Source organism: Myotis brandtii, unplaced genomic scaffold (genome assembly GCF_000412655.1).
Source record: "Myotis brandtii unplaced genomic scaffold, ASM41265v1 scaffold618, whole genome shotgun sequence".
Classification (NCBI taxonomy): Eukaryota; Metazoa; Chordata; class Mammalia; order Chiroptera; family Vespertilionidae; genus Myotis; species Myotis brandtii.
Genome location: NW_005370354.1, coordinates 1555124 through 1573375, shown reverse-complemented (window position 1 = coordinate 1573375; position 18252 = coordinate 1555124). Strand labels below are relative to the sequence as shown.

At 35.7% G+C, this 18252-nt stretch overlaps 1 protein-coding gene across 3 annotated transcripts in view; it reads left to right on the top strand.

Moving 5' to 3' along the window:
- DENND4C (DENN/MADD domain containing 4C) overlaps positions 1-18252 on the top strand; it is a 90569-nt gene that overhangs the window by 5363 nt on the left and 66954 nt on the right. For 2 of the 3 annotated variants that reach the window (XM_005879953.2, XM_005879952.2), the window contains exons 2-8: positions 3224-3476; positions 6098-6167; positions 7852-8021; positions 12062-12300; positions 13802-13868; positions 14956-15014; positions 15876-16020. In XM_005879953.2, coding sequence (XP_005880015.1) covers positions 3224-3476; positions 6098-6167; positions 7852-8021; positions 12062-12300; positions 13802-13868; positions 14956-15014; positions 15876-16020 — 1003 coding nt within the window. Of the gene's footprint in view, positions 1-3223; positions 3477-6097; positions 6168-6604; positions 6805-7851; positions 8022-12061; positions 12301-13801; positions 13869-14955; positions 15015-15875; positions 16021-18252 lie in introns of those variants that run through there. The other variant, XM_014528096.1, reaches the window with a different exon arrangement.

Genomic DNA, 18252 nt, shown 5'->3' with positions numbered 1-18252 from the left:
ATGATGAGAGAGAATCATCGATCAGTTGCCTCCTGTATGCCTCTTACTGGGGACCAAGCCCGTAACCTGGGCATGTGCCCTGACCGGGAATTGAACTGTGACCTCCTGGTTCATAGGTCTACGCTCAACCACTGAGCCACGCAGGCCTGGCCTAAGGACCTCATTATGTTTAAATTTCAAAAGCTAAAAGATTGACCTTTCAGCAGCACCCTTTCAACTCCTTTAGTATCCACCCTGTTTAGCCTCCATCATTTTCCTTCAAGTCAGTGCAATTAGAATAGTAGTCATACAACTTTATAGGATCATTGGTTACAGGAGCCAGGTTAGAAAGGGTTGAAAAATGATTGGCACTTGGAGTAATAGAGGCTTCTTTTTGAAAGCTTGACTTTAAGGAAAAGAGAAGATAGTTATGGATCTTGCTATTCAAGGTGTATTGTCTATAGGGCCTGTGAGCATGTTAGATATTCAGAATCTTAGGCACTAACCAGATTTACTGAATCAGAATCTGTACTTTAACAAAATCCTCAGAAGCAATGCTTTAGGACACCTGAGGGGCGAGGAGATGCAGAGTCAAGGGCTGTTTTTTAACCTTTCTCCCAGGGGATAAATAACTTTGAACATCTTTATATTGAAGGAAAGAACCAATTAAGAAGGAAGAGCTGATATATAGTAGTAAGAGATAGTATTTGACAGAACAAAATTATGAAACAGATTAAAGGGGTAATAGCAGCATAGATGACTGGATTAGCCTTTAATGGGAGGGGCTTTTCCGTTGAGAAGGGAAAAGGAGGTTAAAATGAGTGTGAACACCAATTATTGATTGAGGTGGAGTCGTTCTGGACATGTAATGGATTTACTCTCAGTTTTTAACAATTTTCTCTATGGGTTGTGTTAAGAACATAGGTAATATATAAAGAAGGATGGCTATAGAATAAAATGTTGATAATATCCATGTCAGTTGAAGGAAAACCAGGCAGGGACTTAGGTTCTAGCCCTCACTGTTCCCTCTGTTAGCCATCCTTTAAAGGCCATCTTTTCACATCCCCCCACCCCTCACTCTACAGTCATAATAGAAAGGATGCGAATCTCTAAAAGATTGTTGTTGCTTGTGGTTCAGTGGCACAATTTAAAAATAAAATGATAACTTAGATAATTATACTTAGATGTTTTCAGGTTGCAAGTAGCTATACACATCTTGCAGTTCCCTAAGGCATCTAATTTCTTTTTATTTTTTTAATATTTAAGGAACCATATTCTTTTTGCTTTTTAAAAAATATATTTGTTTTCATTGATTTCAGAGAGAAAGGGAGAGAGATAGATAGAAACATCAATGATGAGAGAGAATCATTGATTGGCTGCCTCCTGCACACCCCCTACGGGAAATCGAGCCTGCAACCAGGGCATGTGCCTTGGGCAGGAATTGAACCTGGGACCCTTTAGTCTGCAGGCCGACGCTCTATCCACTGAGCCAAACTGTCTAGGGCAAGGCATCTAATTTCTGTTACAGTATTTTTCTGATTGAGGTTTATTAGAGTGTATGGTTGTCTTTTAGCTAATCATGATAGTAAATATTTCTCTCCAGATCAAATAATTGTTAATATCTGGTGACCTAAATGTTTAACCTGTTCTGTCCCCCCGACCCCCTCGCCCCTTAAGCACGTTGGTGAGGTTTGGAAAACCTATTAGCCACTATAAGACAAGCACCTACCTCATTTAAATATGAAACACTGTTGTCTAACTGTTGACCTTTTTGGCTGATTTATAAACTGAGATAAGATATTTACAAAAATAATACATTTTTTCCTGAAAGTATGTTAAGTTAAAATAAGATTTGACATTCCCTCATAATGTTAAATACTCTATAAAGTATAATTTAATAGGATAATATATTCTCTTTTTTAAATTATTCTTATTCTACAGTTCATTTTTAAAAAATACATATTTATTTATTTCAGAGAGGAAGGGAGAAGGAGAGAAAGATAGAATCAATGATGAATGATGAGAGAGAACCATTGACCGGTTGCCTCCTGCATGCCCCACACTGGGGATTGAGCTTGCAACCTAGGCATGTGCCCTTGACTTGAATCGAACCTAGGACCCTTCAGTCCGCAGGCTGATGCTCTTTCCACTGAAAACTGGCTAGGGCAGGATAATATATTCTTACTAATAGCCCTGCGCACGATTCCGCGCGCCAGTAGCCCTCTGCGGGGCCTGGCTGCTCTGCATCCGTGGCCCAGAGGCCCTCCGCAGCTGGGGTGAAACGCTTGCCTTGTTGCCGTGGCAACAAAGCAAGCATTCCACCAGGCCGCTCACGGTGCCTGCTCTCAGTGGCCGCTCCCTCAGGACTGGGGGACTCCGGTGTGACTGAGAGGACTGGATGCTGCCATCTTTGTGATGGAGTGATGGTTAATTTGCATATTACCCTTTTATTAGCTAGGATATGTCAGATATGTTTATTAAGATAAAGAATCAGACTACTATCCAAAGTTCTTATCTTCTCCACTGATTAGATTCATTGACTTTTAAATGAATATTTTTCTCCAGCATTTTTTATTTTGTGTTCAAACATGCAGAAAAGGTAACAGAAGTTAAGTTTTGAAATGGAAGAGTACGAGTCTTCCAAATTTGTCCCGCTTCCCTCCCAGATTGCTTTGGCTGTATGGGTTCCCTTCCATTCCCATTTGAACTTGGACACATTGCTAATTTCTACATAAAAAGGCATCTAGGACTTATATAGGAACTGTGTTAACTCTGTAGATCTGTTTGGGAAATATTTTTATGATACATAATAATTTAAAAATCTTTACCATATTAAGTTGCTGATTCATGACCTCATGAGGAGATATATTTTTATTAACTCATCCAATAAATAAAGGAGTTTTAAGGGTAAAATTTTGATAGGAATTATGAAGGAAAATTTTGTGAAAATATGTGAAGACTTGTTCTCTAGGAATTGACCTGAGCATGTTTGCAGTGTTGCCCTTTTCTTGTTTCATATGCTTCTTGTAATAAGCAATAAAAAAAATCAAGTTATTTGATCCTATTTGTACTGCTAGCTGTTGAAAAATAGTAAAGAGATAATTCCCAAAGTAATAATTTTAGTTTTGGTTTGCAATTAAGATTTGGGAAACAATAGAAGAGACCAATTATTTTTTCCAAAATTAAAACCAGCATTAAACTGAACTTTATTTACTTTTCTATTCCTCTCCTCCCTGTCATGCAGAGTTCTATATGAAGGAAAAGAAAGGCTTATTTCAGGATGTGAAGTGATCCAAGCCACACCCTATGGTCGCTGTGCCAATGTCAATAATAGTTCACCTACTTCACAAAGAATCTTTATCACTTATCGAAGGGCTTCTCCAGTTCGGCCCCAGAATTCCTTGGCTGTAACTGATATCTGTGTTATTGTAACCAGTAAAGGAGAAACCCCTCCTCATACTTTCTGCAAAGTTGACAAAAACTTAAATTGTGGATTGGTAAGAATAAAGTTTCATATTTTAAAAAAAGGATAATTTTTGGGATTCCCATTGATTACTGGGCATATAATTTACTCTCAGTTTATATTTTCATGATTTTTAGCTTTCTAATTTTTATGATACATAATAATTTAAAAATCTTTAGCTATCTGATGTTTTAGAATAATTCATTCAGAAAGTAGATACTTAAAGCCAGGATTTTTTTGGGGGCGGGGAGGCCACATGCTAATGTTGCTTTTGTTATGCTAATTAGAGGTTTAATTAGCTTTTGGGTTTCAGTGGTGTGTGGGTCTTTTTGTGTGTGTGTTTTTTTTAAGGATAACTGCAGGGAGTCTGGATGGGGACTTTCTTATATGTATTTATTTTAAACTAGAGGCCTGGTGCATGAAATTCGTGCACGGGTAGGGTCCCTAGGCCTGGTCGGCCATTAGGGCCGATCGGGGCCTTCAGGCTACTGGCCAGGGCCTTCCTTCATTCCACGCCGCCCCCTGGTGGTCAGCGCACCTCATAGCAAGCGATCGAACTCCCAGTCTCCTGGTCAAATCCCGAGGGGACAATTTGCATATTAGCTTTTTATATAGAGCGATATTTACAAAGTTATTTTTTTAAAAACACTTTTATTGGTTTCAGAGCGGAAGGGAGAGATACATTGATGGGTTACCTCCTGCGTACCCCCTACTGGGGGATTTAGCCCTTAATCCAGGCATGTGCCCTGACTGGAAATTGCACTGTTGACCTCCTGGTTCATAGGTTGAGGCTAAACCACTGAGCCACACCAGCCGGGCTTTACATATATATATTTTTTAAACAAATTTATTCTTTTTTAATCCTCACCCAAGGATATTTTCCCATTGATTTTTAGAGAGAGTGGAAGAGAGAGCAAAAGACAGAAATATTGATGTGAGAGAAACATTGATTGGTTGCCTCTGGCATGTGCCCCGACCAGGGCCCAGGCCAGGGAGGAGCCTGTAGTTGAGGTATGTGCCCTTGACCAGAATTGAACTCAGGACCCTTCCATGCACAGGCCGATGCTCTATGCACTAAGCCCATACATACTTATTTTTTAAAAGGGTTCTAATGAAGAAGAAAATTGAACATATACATTTGATTTTTAGTTTTATAAGACTAAAGTTTACTATTGGATCAGATTTATTTTGAAAAGTATGTTTATATCAAACTAATATTAGCTTAAATGTGGTATAGGTAGAGAGGTCTGATGCATCTATGGTTATTAGGACAGGTTTGCCTCTGGAGGTAATGACTTATAGCACCCCAGTGACCCCAGTCTTTCCTCGTTTGGACTCTGGTGTCCACTCTAGTTTTTTCTGTCTCTTTCAAATATAGGTAGTTCTGGATTACTACAGAATTCTGAACTTTTTTTAAAAAATATATTTTATTGATTTTTTACAGAGAGGAAGGGAGAGGGATAAAGAATTAGAAACATCCATGAGAGAGAAAAATCCATTAGCTGCCTCCTGCACACCCCCTACTGGGGATGTGCCCGCAACCAAGGTACATGCCCTTGACCAGAATCGAACCTGGGACCCTTCAGTCCACAGGCCGACGCTCTAGCCACTGAGCCAAACTGGTCAGGGCAGAATTCTGAACTTTTTGAAACTGTCTTAAGTCTTTCTGGAGAGACACCCCAAAAACTCAAGCCTTAAGATGAGATTATAACCCAGCAGGTGTGGCTCAGTGGTTGAGTGCGGACATATGAACCAGGAGGTCACTCTTCGATTCCCAATCAGGACACCAGCCTGGTTGCTGACTCAATCTCTAGTAGGAGGCGTGCAGGAGGCAGCTGATCAATGATTTTCTCTCATCATTGATGTTTCTGTCTCTCTCCCTTTCCTCTTTTTATTTTAAATAGATAAATAAAATAAAATGAGACTATAATAAAAGCTAGAAGATGTAGGAAGAATCAACAAGACTCGTAATACAAAGCTGGATTAGATCTTTTAAGATATTGAAATGAAAGAATAGCAATATGAAGGATATTATAGATTGAATATATAATTGAAATGATCCAAGACCCCTAAAAGAGGGGCTCAAAGCATCAAAGAAAGATCAGGATATTTTGAAAACTGAATAGACAGATTAGAAAAGAATCAAATGTGTAGGAATAAAAAATATGTTCTTAAAGTTGAATTCAGTGAGTAGTTTAAACAACAGAGAAGACATACATGACAGAATTAATGAAGTGGAAGATATGTTACTTCAAATGTAGTACAGAAAAACATAAAGCATAAAAGAAGTTTAAGTATGTACAGCATAGAATCAGAACAACCATAGACATTTAATGACGTCTAGAAGGAGAGATCAGAAAAGGGAGAGGCAGCATGTAAAGAGCTAGTGGTTGGTTGAGAGTTTTCCAGGCTTGATGAACAATTGAGTCTAGACTCAAGCACCCGGGACCCGGGCTTCCCTCGCAACCCCAGCTTCATCCGGAAGGACGTCTGGTCTAATTAACGTATTAAACTCTTATTATAGATCGTCTGTTTTGGTAAACATATGCTTTAAACAGACTCCCTGAATAAATAATCAGAATCTTTAAAAGATATTCAAGAAAATGAAATTTTTTTCTATTTTGTCTTTTTTAAAACCTAATTTATATTTTACAGTGGGGTTCCAGTGTGTTTCTGTGTTATAAGAAGTCTGTACCTGCTTCTAATTCAATAGCATATAAAGCTGGTAAGTAAACTTAAAAAAATTATCTCTATTACTGTAGTTATTGTTGCACATTAATATTTGGTTAGGAAAGGTAGTATATGCTCCCTTATGTAGTTTGTGGAATTGACCTATTCATAAATGGAATTACCCGTAATTTTAGCATGTAAAGGCATAACTTTTCTTAAATACATTACACATTTTAAGATATATTAATATTGTCTCCCCAAAAGTGTTGTTAATTAAATAGAAACTTTCATCTCAAGCAGGCATTTGTGGAATAAACATGCAAGTGTTTAGTCTATACTAATAGATTTAACAGTTCAGTGGAAAAGTGCTTACTCTCTGATCTTTTATATTTTGGCAATCAGAAAGGTGTCAAATTGCATCTTTACTTCTTATATTTCCTTCTCTTATCTCTTTGTGTCTGATTTGAAACCACATGTTACTTGCCATGAAAGGTGGACTTGCTTCCTTTCTCCCTTGTTGCAAAGAATCAGCTATATGGAGGACAGGAGGGCCTGAGAAACTTTTCTGCCATGAAGTGTTTGAGAAATCTATCGCCACATTCTTACTGCACAGTAAAGTGTCAAGGGCTGTAAAGATTTAAGTGTGACCTCTTCATCCCGCTGGTATGGTGGGATAAAAACTGAAAATACAGGTATGCTCCAGTTGTAAATAGAAGAGAAATACTGGAATACTTCTTTGTGAAAATAAGCAGAATCAAATACATTTTGATCATGCACAATATTTTTAAGTTTTACTTCAAAGAAATTAGGCAAATTTATATCTGAAAAATGTTGATTTTCCTCATAAAGACATATTAATGAATTAAACTATTTAATTTATAATATAATGATTACAAATTCAGTATCATTTAAAAATGTGATACTGTTAACATTGCTGTAATGTGTTGATTGTGTGTGATTTTCTTAAAAAAATATTTTTTTGGTGGGGAGAGAGTGTCACTTTAAAAAATCTTACAGAAACAAGCGTGAAAGTATTCAGGTATTTTATATAAGACATGTATTTTAAAATACAGAGTTTTGAAGATTAAATTTGCACTCAAAAATCTGCTACTGATTTTCAGGTGTTTATCTTGGATGTGGTCTGCTAGAGGCTAACGAACTAATGACATGTAGCTACTTGATTATGAAGGGCCTATGTTATGCTTCTCAGAATTCCCCCTACTTCCTTGGTCTCACATACTCTGTACTCAGTCACAAGGGTTTCTATCTCATTTACTTTTCATGTTGCATGCCTTTTATACTGCTTCTCTCTCAAGATGAGTTTAGGGACTGTGATAATTTCTGTTTCCTTGGCATTCTTTCATAATATTTGTTCCTTCCCTGAATTTTTTATAGAAGACTAACTGAAATAGTTGGTAAATATTCCTGTGTGTTTCTTACCATTCCTATAAGATGTTGGCAGTATGTAGAAGAAAATGCATTAAGATTTGTGATCCTATAGAGTTTTAACTAGTATATTAAGTATATTTTATGAACTAAAAGTCCATAGTTCAAAAAGTAAAGGGTAAATTTGTTAAATTAGTAAAATTTCTGATATGGCAAGAGAAAAGTTGATTTTGAAATTTCACACAAATATTTCCATGAAGTTTGCTGTTAAAATATCCTAATAATATATCACATATACTTTATGGAAAAGTAACTATTTAGAAAAATTTATCATTGTCTCCTTTCTCCAAAAGGTTTAATTTTTAGATATCCGGAAGATGATTATGAGTCATTTCCACTCTCAGAATCTGTACCTCTCTTCTGCCTTCCTATGGGAGCTACTATTGAATGTTGGGATCCCCAAACCAAATACCCACTTCCAGTTTTTTCAACTTTTGTCCTGACAGGTTCTTCTGCTGAAAAGGTATAGTTTTTTCCTCTTTTATTTGACCTATTTTGTTCATGTTTTAATCCTATTAAGTGATTAATATGACCTAACTTAAAGAAATGTTTTTATTGATTTTTAGAGAGAGAAAGGGGAAGGGATAGAGAGAGGAAAATATTGATGAGAAACATCATTGATTGGCTGCCTCCTGGGGATTGAGCTGTAACCTGGACATGTGCCCTGACTGGGAATTGAACCAGTGACCTTTTGGTTCATGGGTTTACACTCAATCACTGAGCCACTCTGGCTGGGCCTAACTTTTATTTGAATGTTAGCATTATTTGGACAGAATACATTTTGGATTAAATTTGTACTGCAGTGAAAGGTGAAAGGTCAACCTGAAAATTGGTATCAGGATGTCGATACCCCTGAAGCTTCTACAGAAAGTAATATAAAGTCTTTCTGGAGAGACACCCCAAAAACTCAAGCCTTAAGATGAGATTATAACCCAGCAGGTGTGGCTCAGTGGTTGAGTGCGGACATATGAACCAGGAGGTCACTCTTCGATTCCCAATCAGGACACCAGCCTGGTTGCTGACTCAATCTCTAGTAGGAGGTGTGCAGGAGGCAGCTGATCAATGATTTTCTCTCATCATTGATGTTTCTGTCTCTCTCCCTTTCCTCTTTTTATTTTAAATAGATAAATAAAATAAAATGAGACTATAATAAAAGCTAGAAGATGTAGGAAGAATCAACAAGACTCGTAATACAAAGCTGGATTAGATCTTTTAAGATATTGAAATGAAAGAATAGCAATATGAAGGATATTATAGATTGAATATATAATTGAAATGATCCAAGACCCCTAAAAGAGGGGCTCAAAGCATCAAAGAAAGATCAGGATATTTTGAAAACTGAATAGACAGATTAGAAAAGAATCAAATGTGTAGGAATAAAAAATATGTTCTTAAAGTTGAATTCAGTGAGTAGTTTAAACAACAGAGAAGACATACATGACAGAATTAATGAAGTGGAAGATATGTTACTTCAAATGTAGTACAGAAAAACATAAAGCATAAAAGAAGTTTAAGTATGTACAGCATAGAATCAGAACAACCATAGACATTTAATGACGTCTAGAAGGAGAGATCAGAAAAGGGAGAGGCAGCATGTAAAGAGCTAGTGGTTGGTTGAGAGTTTTCCAGGCTTGATGAACAATTGAGTCTAGACTCAAGATACGCTCGGAACCTTCAGTAGAAAAAAAGTAAAAAAAAACCACCTCTATTCGTATAGGGAACATCAGAACACAAATCAACAGAAAGAAGGGACATTTACTTTCAAAGGAACAACTATTAGATTGGCTAATTTCTCAACAACAAGGATCCGAAGAAAAATAATATATTAAAATGGAGGGAGAAAGCAAAGATAGTTTAAAAGCATGCAGAAAGCACTAGCCATAAGAGAGAAGATGAATAATAGACCTCACTGGAGTTAAGAATATTTATTCATTCAGAGATATCAGTAAGAAAGTGAACAAGCAGGCCCAAGCTGAGAGAAAATAATGCGATATATGTTTTCAGAATGGGTCTTATATCAAGTAAATGTAGAACTTCTACATTATCAGCAAGGAAAAGAAGCAACCCTGTGGCCCAGCTATTACACTCCTGAGCATATCCCAAGAGATGTGAATGTATACATTTTCCAAAAACAAGTACATGCTTTATTTGTAATAGTAAAAAATTAAAAAGATCTATAAACAGTAATAATGACATAGAATGATAATTTAAAATAAAAAAGGTATCCGGAATAAATACTATTTTGAAAATAAGCTGCAGATGTAGTAGAAATTTAAAAATTTCTTAGGAAATTTGATAAAATAGGCAATTTTATTGAAAATTATAACTAACCAAAGCTGACTCTTGTGGCTCAAACAAAATACATTGGCAGCCTCATTCTACAAGATTGCAACCTGTATTCAAGATAATGAAGGTTAAAATCCAGTGTAGTATCTGAAATATAGTGAAATACTCACTCAATGAAGGCCATATATTAACTGTATTGCTTACAACTAAGCTAACTTTTTAACTTAATAATCATTTAACGATTCTGTTATTTGAAAGCAGTAAATAAAATGAACATTTTAAGATCTTCAAACACTTGAGTTACCAAATTTGACAAGTAGAGAACAACAAAGCCCCATTGAGATGCTTGTTAGAAAACCTCTGAGATCACTTTGAAATAATTGTATCTGCGAGTGTTGTATCTATAAAGACAAGGGTTGCCCTAGCCGGTTTGGCTCAGTGGATGGAGCATTGACCTATGGACTCAAGGGTCCTGGGTTTGATTCCGGTCAAGGGCACATACCCCGGTTGTGGGCCAGATCCCCAGTAGGGGGCATGCAGGAATCTCTCTCATCATTGGTGTTTCTCTCTCCCTCTCCCTTTGTCTCTGAAATCAATAAAAATATATTTTTAAAAAAAGGACATGGGTTAATATGATATATATTACTAAGATATCATATATAATATATATGATATATATTACGATTTATGTAAGTATTACTCTCTGGTTTGAGAACTTCTTCATCACCCTAAACAGAAGCTTTCCTCACCTCACCCCAAGTCCCTGGTAACCTCTATTCTACTTTTTGTCTCTACGAATTTGCCTGTTCAATTAGCTCATATACATGGAATAATATAATATTTTGTGTCTGGCTCATTTTACTTAGCATAGTATTTTTAGGGTTCATCTATGTTGCTGTAGCTATCAGAATTTTATTTATTTTTAAGGACGAATAACATTCCGTCGCATGTATATAACTATATTTTGTTTATCCATTCATCTGTTGGTGAAGATTTGGGTTGTTTCCACCTTTTGGCTGTTGTGAATATTGCTCTATGAACATTGGTGTACAAATATCTGTTTGAGTTCCTCTTTTGAATTCTTTTGGGTATATACAGGTTTCCCCTACTCTCCAAAAGTAGAGTGTTCCTATGAAATCTTTTGCAGGCCAAAATGATGTAAAGTGAAGAAACAATTACCATTAATTTATATAGAAAAAATTTTGAGCATTCCCAAATCCCCCAAATAACCTATCAAACCATACCAAGTAACACATAAAACCTAAAGCAACACTAACATATATATAGTAAAAGCAGGATGACATGATAAATACGCACCATGCTTTGTACACCCATCAATCCACTCAAATAATAGACTTTCCATTGTATCCATTACTGGATGCCAACTAAAGGAGACCACTTTGCTACTAACAGAACCAATAGTAACTTTGGCAGCTTTCAAATTTCTTTCTCTCTTTGTGTAAATAGTACAAATGGACTAGGCAAGTTCAACACACGTAGGATGTCTTTAGTTCACGATCAAAACGCTTAATCATGCCATTTTATGCTAAGCATAATACCCTTATGAGCTCTCTTAGGCTTTTCTGATACCTTAGGACACATCTTGCAAACAGAAGCACAAAATAAGTCGAAATAAAGCACAGATACTCACAGATACAGTTCAGAGTGTGGGGGCTTGATGTGGAGATGATGAGTGTGGTTCCCCAGGAAGGAGCTTGGTGATACTACTCTCACTGCTGGGGTGCGTACTGCTTCTATATTGCTGGCTGCCAAACAAATGCCGAATGCTATTTTTTTTTCTGAATGCTATTTTTGCTTTTTGCCTTCTTTCATAAAAGTGAAAATCCTCTTTGTATTAATTCTGTTAGTGTAAACAGGTGCTAATATAGGTCTTTTATAAAAGGGAAGTGGCATAATGTGAACTTTCAAAAAGCAGGGAATACTTGTGTACCTAAGAGTGGAATTGCTGTGTCATCCGGTTATTCTTTTTTGTTTTGTTTTTTTTTCTTGGTTATTTTTTATTTAACTCTTGGAGGCACTGCCAAACTGTTTTCAGCAGCAGCCACACCATTTTATATTCCCATCAGCAATGTCAAGATATTTCTTTTCATTTATCTGTCATGCATTCTAAGCAAATATTTCTGTGGAATAAGAGAAAAAGAGAAATTAATTTTTAACAACCCTGAAATCTTATAATGGAATTCTATTGCTCTGTAGGTATATGGAGCTGCCATCCAGTTTTATGAGCCTTACTCTTGGGAACTTCTAACAGAGAAACAGCTTATGCAGCTGGGCCTATTGACACCTGTGGAGAGAAAAATGGTCTCCAAATCCATCAATTCAAACAAATGCATTTGTTTACTCTCACACTGGCCTTTTTTTGAAGCTTTTAGAAAATTTCTCATGTTTATCTACAAACTTTCTGTGTCTGGACCACATCCTCTTCCCATTGAAAAGTATGTATAATGATGAAAGAGATGTCTGCTGGAAAAACTGTGTGTGTGTGTGTGTGTGTGTGTGTGTAGATATATATTTATTTCATTCTTTACCTGACTTTAAGCAGCAAAGTTGGAAGGAGAGTCACAGTCACCCTACTTTTTACTTGCTCCCTTTTTATTTGAGTCATTGACTGAATTTAAAATTGAGGAGTGGTGGGTGAGGATGACCAAATTTTCTTTTGAGAATTCAGCTGAGGAAGAAACTTACATACATTGTACTGTGTGTTCTTCCTATTCATTTTCTAATAACGAAGAGAAAAGTAGCTGTTGATATACACATATATACACACTCAGTCATACCAGTGGCCATTCCAAAGTCTAACTGTAAAACATCTCTAAGCTTATTTAGAAATTTATGTTAAAAGTGAGGTTTTGGTTTTAGTGTTGGCAGAATTCTACATGTTTTCCCTTTTATTTAGAATTCCCTTTGTCATGGAAATCTTTTGTGAGTAAGAAAGATATACGTGGAGCCTCTGTCTTTTGAAAGCCATGTCTTTTCTGACTTCTAATGGCACATTGACCTTTGTTTATTATAGTAAATAATTTATGTATCCTACTAACAAACCAAGAGGTGTCAAGAGCTTGGTCGAAATCTATTATATATACGTGTAGACATAGATTTTTGTTACAATTTGAAAATTTTTCCATTATAGCAGATAGAGTACCATCAAAATGTACTAGTTTAGTGGATAAGTTGGGAGTAAAGTACTGTGCATAAACTTATCACACCTTGGTATAGAAATATCGTTTCAACTTTCAGATTGTACTCGTGGAATGACAATCTAATGATTCATAATTCTAGATTTAACTTTCAACCTTCAGATTATCTTAAAATAGTTTGAATGAAAATTTAATGTGAGTGAAAATATAGCAATCTTTTGAAAAATTAAGTTTTCATAAATAGTTTTTGAAAATAAAATCCATGTAATGTTTTATCAGTTGAAGTAATACTTTGCCTTTTAGTGGCCTCTAGGATCTTAAAACTTTGGAGAAATGTAAGAAGCATTATTTTTAGGTGGGAAAACAGAGAGGGTAAGTGGTTTGCCCCAAGTTATAGTAAAATAGTTATATTACATTTATATTTAATTAATATTTAATTATTAGGATTAAATTCTATATTAGTTTTAATTTTTTCTATCAGTTAGTTGGTTCCCATATTGGCACTGATAATCAGGGCAATATAAATTTGCTTCTTTCATGAAAATCATATTCATGTTACTCTTATTTTTCTGGCAATAATAGAGGATAATGTGGACTTTAAATCAAGAAATACGTTGTGCATTTCAGAAGTAGTAGGATGAGTACATTTATTTACACTAAATTTATTTAGTTAGGATAAGTTTTAGGTAAGTGGCTTTGTCATATTTGGGAAGATATATAATGATATTTAAGATTTTAAAAAAATCTATGAAGCATTTTAGCAAAGTAATTATGACTTTTATTTCCAATTTTTTTCCAGGCACATTTCACATTTTATGCAAAATATTCCCTTTCCTTCACCACAAAGACCAAGAATCCTTGTACAGGTAATCAAAAAAGAGTATATTTGAGGGGAGCCCTGGATATGTTCATTATTGTCATTGCAGAGTGGGGGTTCTGTGGCTCTTTTGGTTTGAGATGGAGTAGTATGCATGCATAAAGTCTTTGAATTTCCAGTATTTTTATCTTTACTAAACATCCTTTGTACTGTTTTTTTTTTTAAATTTTGGGTGTACAGAATTGGAATAATTTTAATTACTGATTCATGACATTATCAACATTGGTTCATGTATAGACTTGATGTAGCTGATTTTCATAACTTAAAACCCAGAATTATGGGCATGTTTTTAATATGGGAGTGACTGATATTAAATATGAAATGAGTTAAGGTTGGAAAGTAAAAGTGAAATTGTCTATAATAGTGCTCTTCAAACTATCTATGTTAAAGGACTATGTTTTTTTAAATTTCCAATCTGTGGCAGACCTACATAAGTATACAGCTTGTGACATATGGAACTTACTATGTGAGATCTGTATAGATATGAACAAGTCTATATCCTGTTCAAAGACATAAGTTCACTGATCGTGATATTGGATGTGTGGGCAGTGTCAGATTGCCATAAAAATTTCTTAATGGCTTGCTCTCCATTTATATATTATCTCTTCCTGGACCCATAACGGTTTGCAAATTGGCACTTTGAGTAGCACTGATCTATAGAGGCAAGCAATTAAAAAAGTTTTTCTAAGATGTTATCAATATTATATGTGATATGATAGCATTAAGTCAAATATTAATCTTGAATGTACTTGTATTAATAAGTTTTAAGTAACTTCCAACTGCTTACCAGCATGTAAATTTGAGGCTTTTAAAAACCAATTATTTCATAATTTTAAGGTAATTACATTTTCACTAATTAACTGAATCAAAATTCAATTGAATTAACAATTTGGTTAAAAAGAACTACTACAGTACTTCTGAGTAAATACAGCTATTGTTTTATATCTTAGTACATGTTTCCAAAACTGTTGTTTTAGTCTGCACAGGAAAGTGTTTTCCATTTTATCCATGATCTAAATGTTTAGGTTTCAAAATTGGCTTGGTTAATTTATCTATTTATCTTTTTTTTTTTTAAGCTATCCGTCCATGATGCGCTAATATTATCACAGCCAGTTTCCACACCTTTACCATTAAGGTAACTAATGCTATCTAAAAGAATATATTTATCCATTTGGAGCAGAATGCTTTAAAACATTTTAAGGGTTAGGATAAGAAAGTGCTATTTTTTCAAACTATGTAAGGATAGCTGTAATGTTTCTTACTTTGATAGCTTGATGAATGGTGGGGCCATTTAAAAAATAGGATACTTAAGAGAGTTGCAAGATTAGATGTAAGGAATACCTTCCTTTTCTTCTCATCTCCCCTCCCTATATTCAGTTCATAACTGCATGTTCAAGGTGAACTGATTGTAACCTCCTGAAATGTCTTAAATCTATTAGCTTCTCTTCATCTGCATCACTTGTCTAGGCTAGCATGATCTTTCCCCTGGACCACTTAAGTACCTATCAATTGATCGTCTTTGTTTTTTCCCCCCCTTTAGTTCTTTATTCATATTGCAGCCACTGTATTCTTTCGTGAATGCAAACGTAATTGTGTTATTTTTATTGTGGCATAATCTCTTGCTATTTTCATCCCTTCCCTTACTGTGTTTTAGTGACAATAGATTTATTTCAATTTCTTGAATCTGACAAGCCTTTGTATATGTTCTTCCCTCCCAACCCCCAAACCCCTATCTCCATTCTTTTGAGTCTGTTCATATGGTTCATCTTCAGGAATATATTTCCTGATAAATACCCCTTTGTTACCAAGGGATGAATTTGCATCATTCTGTTAAATATTTCATTAGATTTGCGACTTTTCAGTGATAACTAAATCAGAATTTGAAGTTAACACTAGATTCTAACTCTGTTAATATATAGGAAATAATTTAATAAGCATATCTTAACATGTTTTAGCAAAATAGTTCATAATCATCTCTTTTTCTCTCTTTTTCTAGTGGAGCCAACTTTAGCACCTTGTTAATGAATCTGGGTCCTGAGAATTGTGCAACATTGCTGCTCTTTGTTTTACTTGAGAGTAAGATTCTGCTGCATTCTCTGAGGCCAGCTGTGTTGACTGGAGTAGCCGAAGCTGTTGTAGCTGTAAGTATAGTATTTTTCCTTTTAGCACAGAATTATTGACAGAATTTTTACTCTGAAGATAGTTTCTTTAACGAAAGCAACTTTGGAATTACCAGTATAAGTCTAACATAAAAATAATAGTTTGGCAAAGAGAAATTTTCTCTATTTGAGAGAAACCTTCAAATTCTAATTTTTCATATTCTAGAGTTTTTCAGAGAATCTATGTGATTATATACTAATAAAACTTGTGAATGAAACTTACTATATTAAATGAGAGGCTCTGGCCAATTTCAGCTGATATAATATTAATGGAAATAAATTACACAGTTACCTTCTCCCAATTAAAAAAAAAATATTGTTTAAAGTATTGCATGTCTCCTTTTTCCCCCATTTACCTCTCCCTGGCCACTCCCAGCTCCCCAACACATGCCCTCACCCCCCTAGTGTCTGTGCCCTTTGGTTATGCCAGGGGTCCTTAAACTTTTTTAAACAGGGGGCCAGTTCACTGTCCCTCAAACCGTTGGAGGGCCGGACTATAGTTTAAAAAAAAACTATGAACAAATTCCTATGCACACTGCACATATCTTATTTTGAAGTAAAAAAACAAAACGGGAACAAATACAATATTTGTATTTGCATGTGGCCCGCGGGCCGTAGTTTGAGGACCCCTGGGTTATGCTTATATGCATGCATATAAGTAAGTCATTTGGTTGGTCTCTTAACGTGCACGCCCCCCCCCCCCCCCCCTTTTTTTTTGTTTGATGGTCTGTTCGATGCTTCTCTGTCTCTGGATCTATTTTTGTTCATTGGCTTATGTTGTTCAACTTTCTTCCAATTTTAACTTTTAATCTTTGTGAGCCATTAACATATAGAAAATTCTAAGTGATTTTGAAATAGGATAATGTACAAATGCTTGGTAGCATAGAGTAAGCACTGAATTAATACTTGTTAAATCAACAAATGGAGTATGTCTCCAAGATCTTAATCTGGTCTGAGAAATGCTTCGAGGACTGAAAACAATGATAACATGTGAGACGATCTATGGGAAGCAAATAACTTCATTATATACATACTAGAAGCCCGTTGCAGGAAAATTCCTGCAAGAATAGGGCTTCGCTCCTGTCTCTGCCGCTGCTACCCCGCCCGTCTCCGCTACCTCGGCTCCGTTGCTTGGCTTCCTTCTACGGTGTCTTCAGCCTTCGCTCCCAGCCGGTATATGCAAATTAGCCGCCATCTTTGTTGGCGGTTAATTTGCATATCACACTGATTAGCCAATGGGAGGCGTAGCAAAGGTATGGTCAATTACCATGTTTGTCTATTATTAGATAGGATTAATGTTCAAGTTTCCACAGTTGCATGTGAAAGTAAAAGTCATTATAACATGAAAATATTTGTTAATGAACTGACCAGTTTTAGCAAATTCCCACTCAAATATTCCTTCCTATAAAACATCCATGCCCCTTTGTCAGAATCTTTGTGGCCTAGTCTCTTGATTAATTTCAGCAGTATAATTCAAGGACAGGTGGAAAATTGCAACATAAAATTAGAAATTTTATGAAAAATGCAAGATTGCGTGGAATTTATGTCACTAATGTTGGAGAGCTCCCTGAATTGTATGCAGTACCACTGGTAAATGAGGATTTAGCAGTTAAGCAATTTGAAGAAGAGAAAATAGAAAAGAATGGTGACAGGATAAATTCTTCAAAAGGAGAATGATTTGAATATCAAAGAATATAAAATAATCAATGGAGCGCTGTAGCAAAAATTAATGAAACAAATGAGTATTTTTATAACAGTGACCCTGTTTAAGGTTGCGCTGCATAAGTCAAAGGTGAAGACAAGGGTGTCATATTTTGCTGTCAGATAGCTTTATACCAAAATTTCTTATGTAGTTGCAGGTGAACAGAAGACAGTTTTCACTGAAGGAACTCTGAAGTCCTTACAAGTTTTCTGTGCTAGTGGCTCTATCTCTCTGTCCTCTGATCTCGTTTTCTAATACTCTCCCCCTTGATTACTCTGTTCCAGCCACACTGGACTCCTTGCTACCCCTGAAGCATATTCGGCAGGCCCCATACCTTACAGCCTTAAAGCCTTAAAGCTATTCTTTCTCTTTGAAGCCCTCTTCTGGATATCCCCGTGGCTAAATCCCTCCTTCATGTTTTTCAGGTTTCTGTTCAGTTGTCACTTTCTTAATGAGGCTTACCCTGTTTGCCCTATTTAATAATACAACTTGTTTCCTTTTCTTCTCTTCTG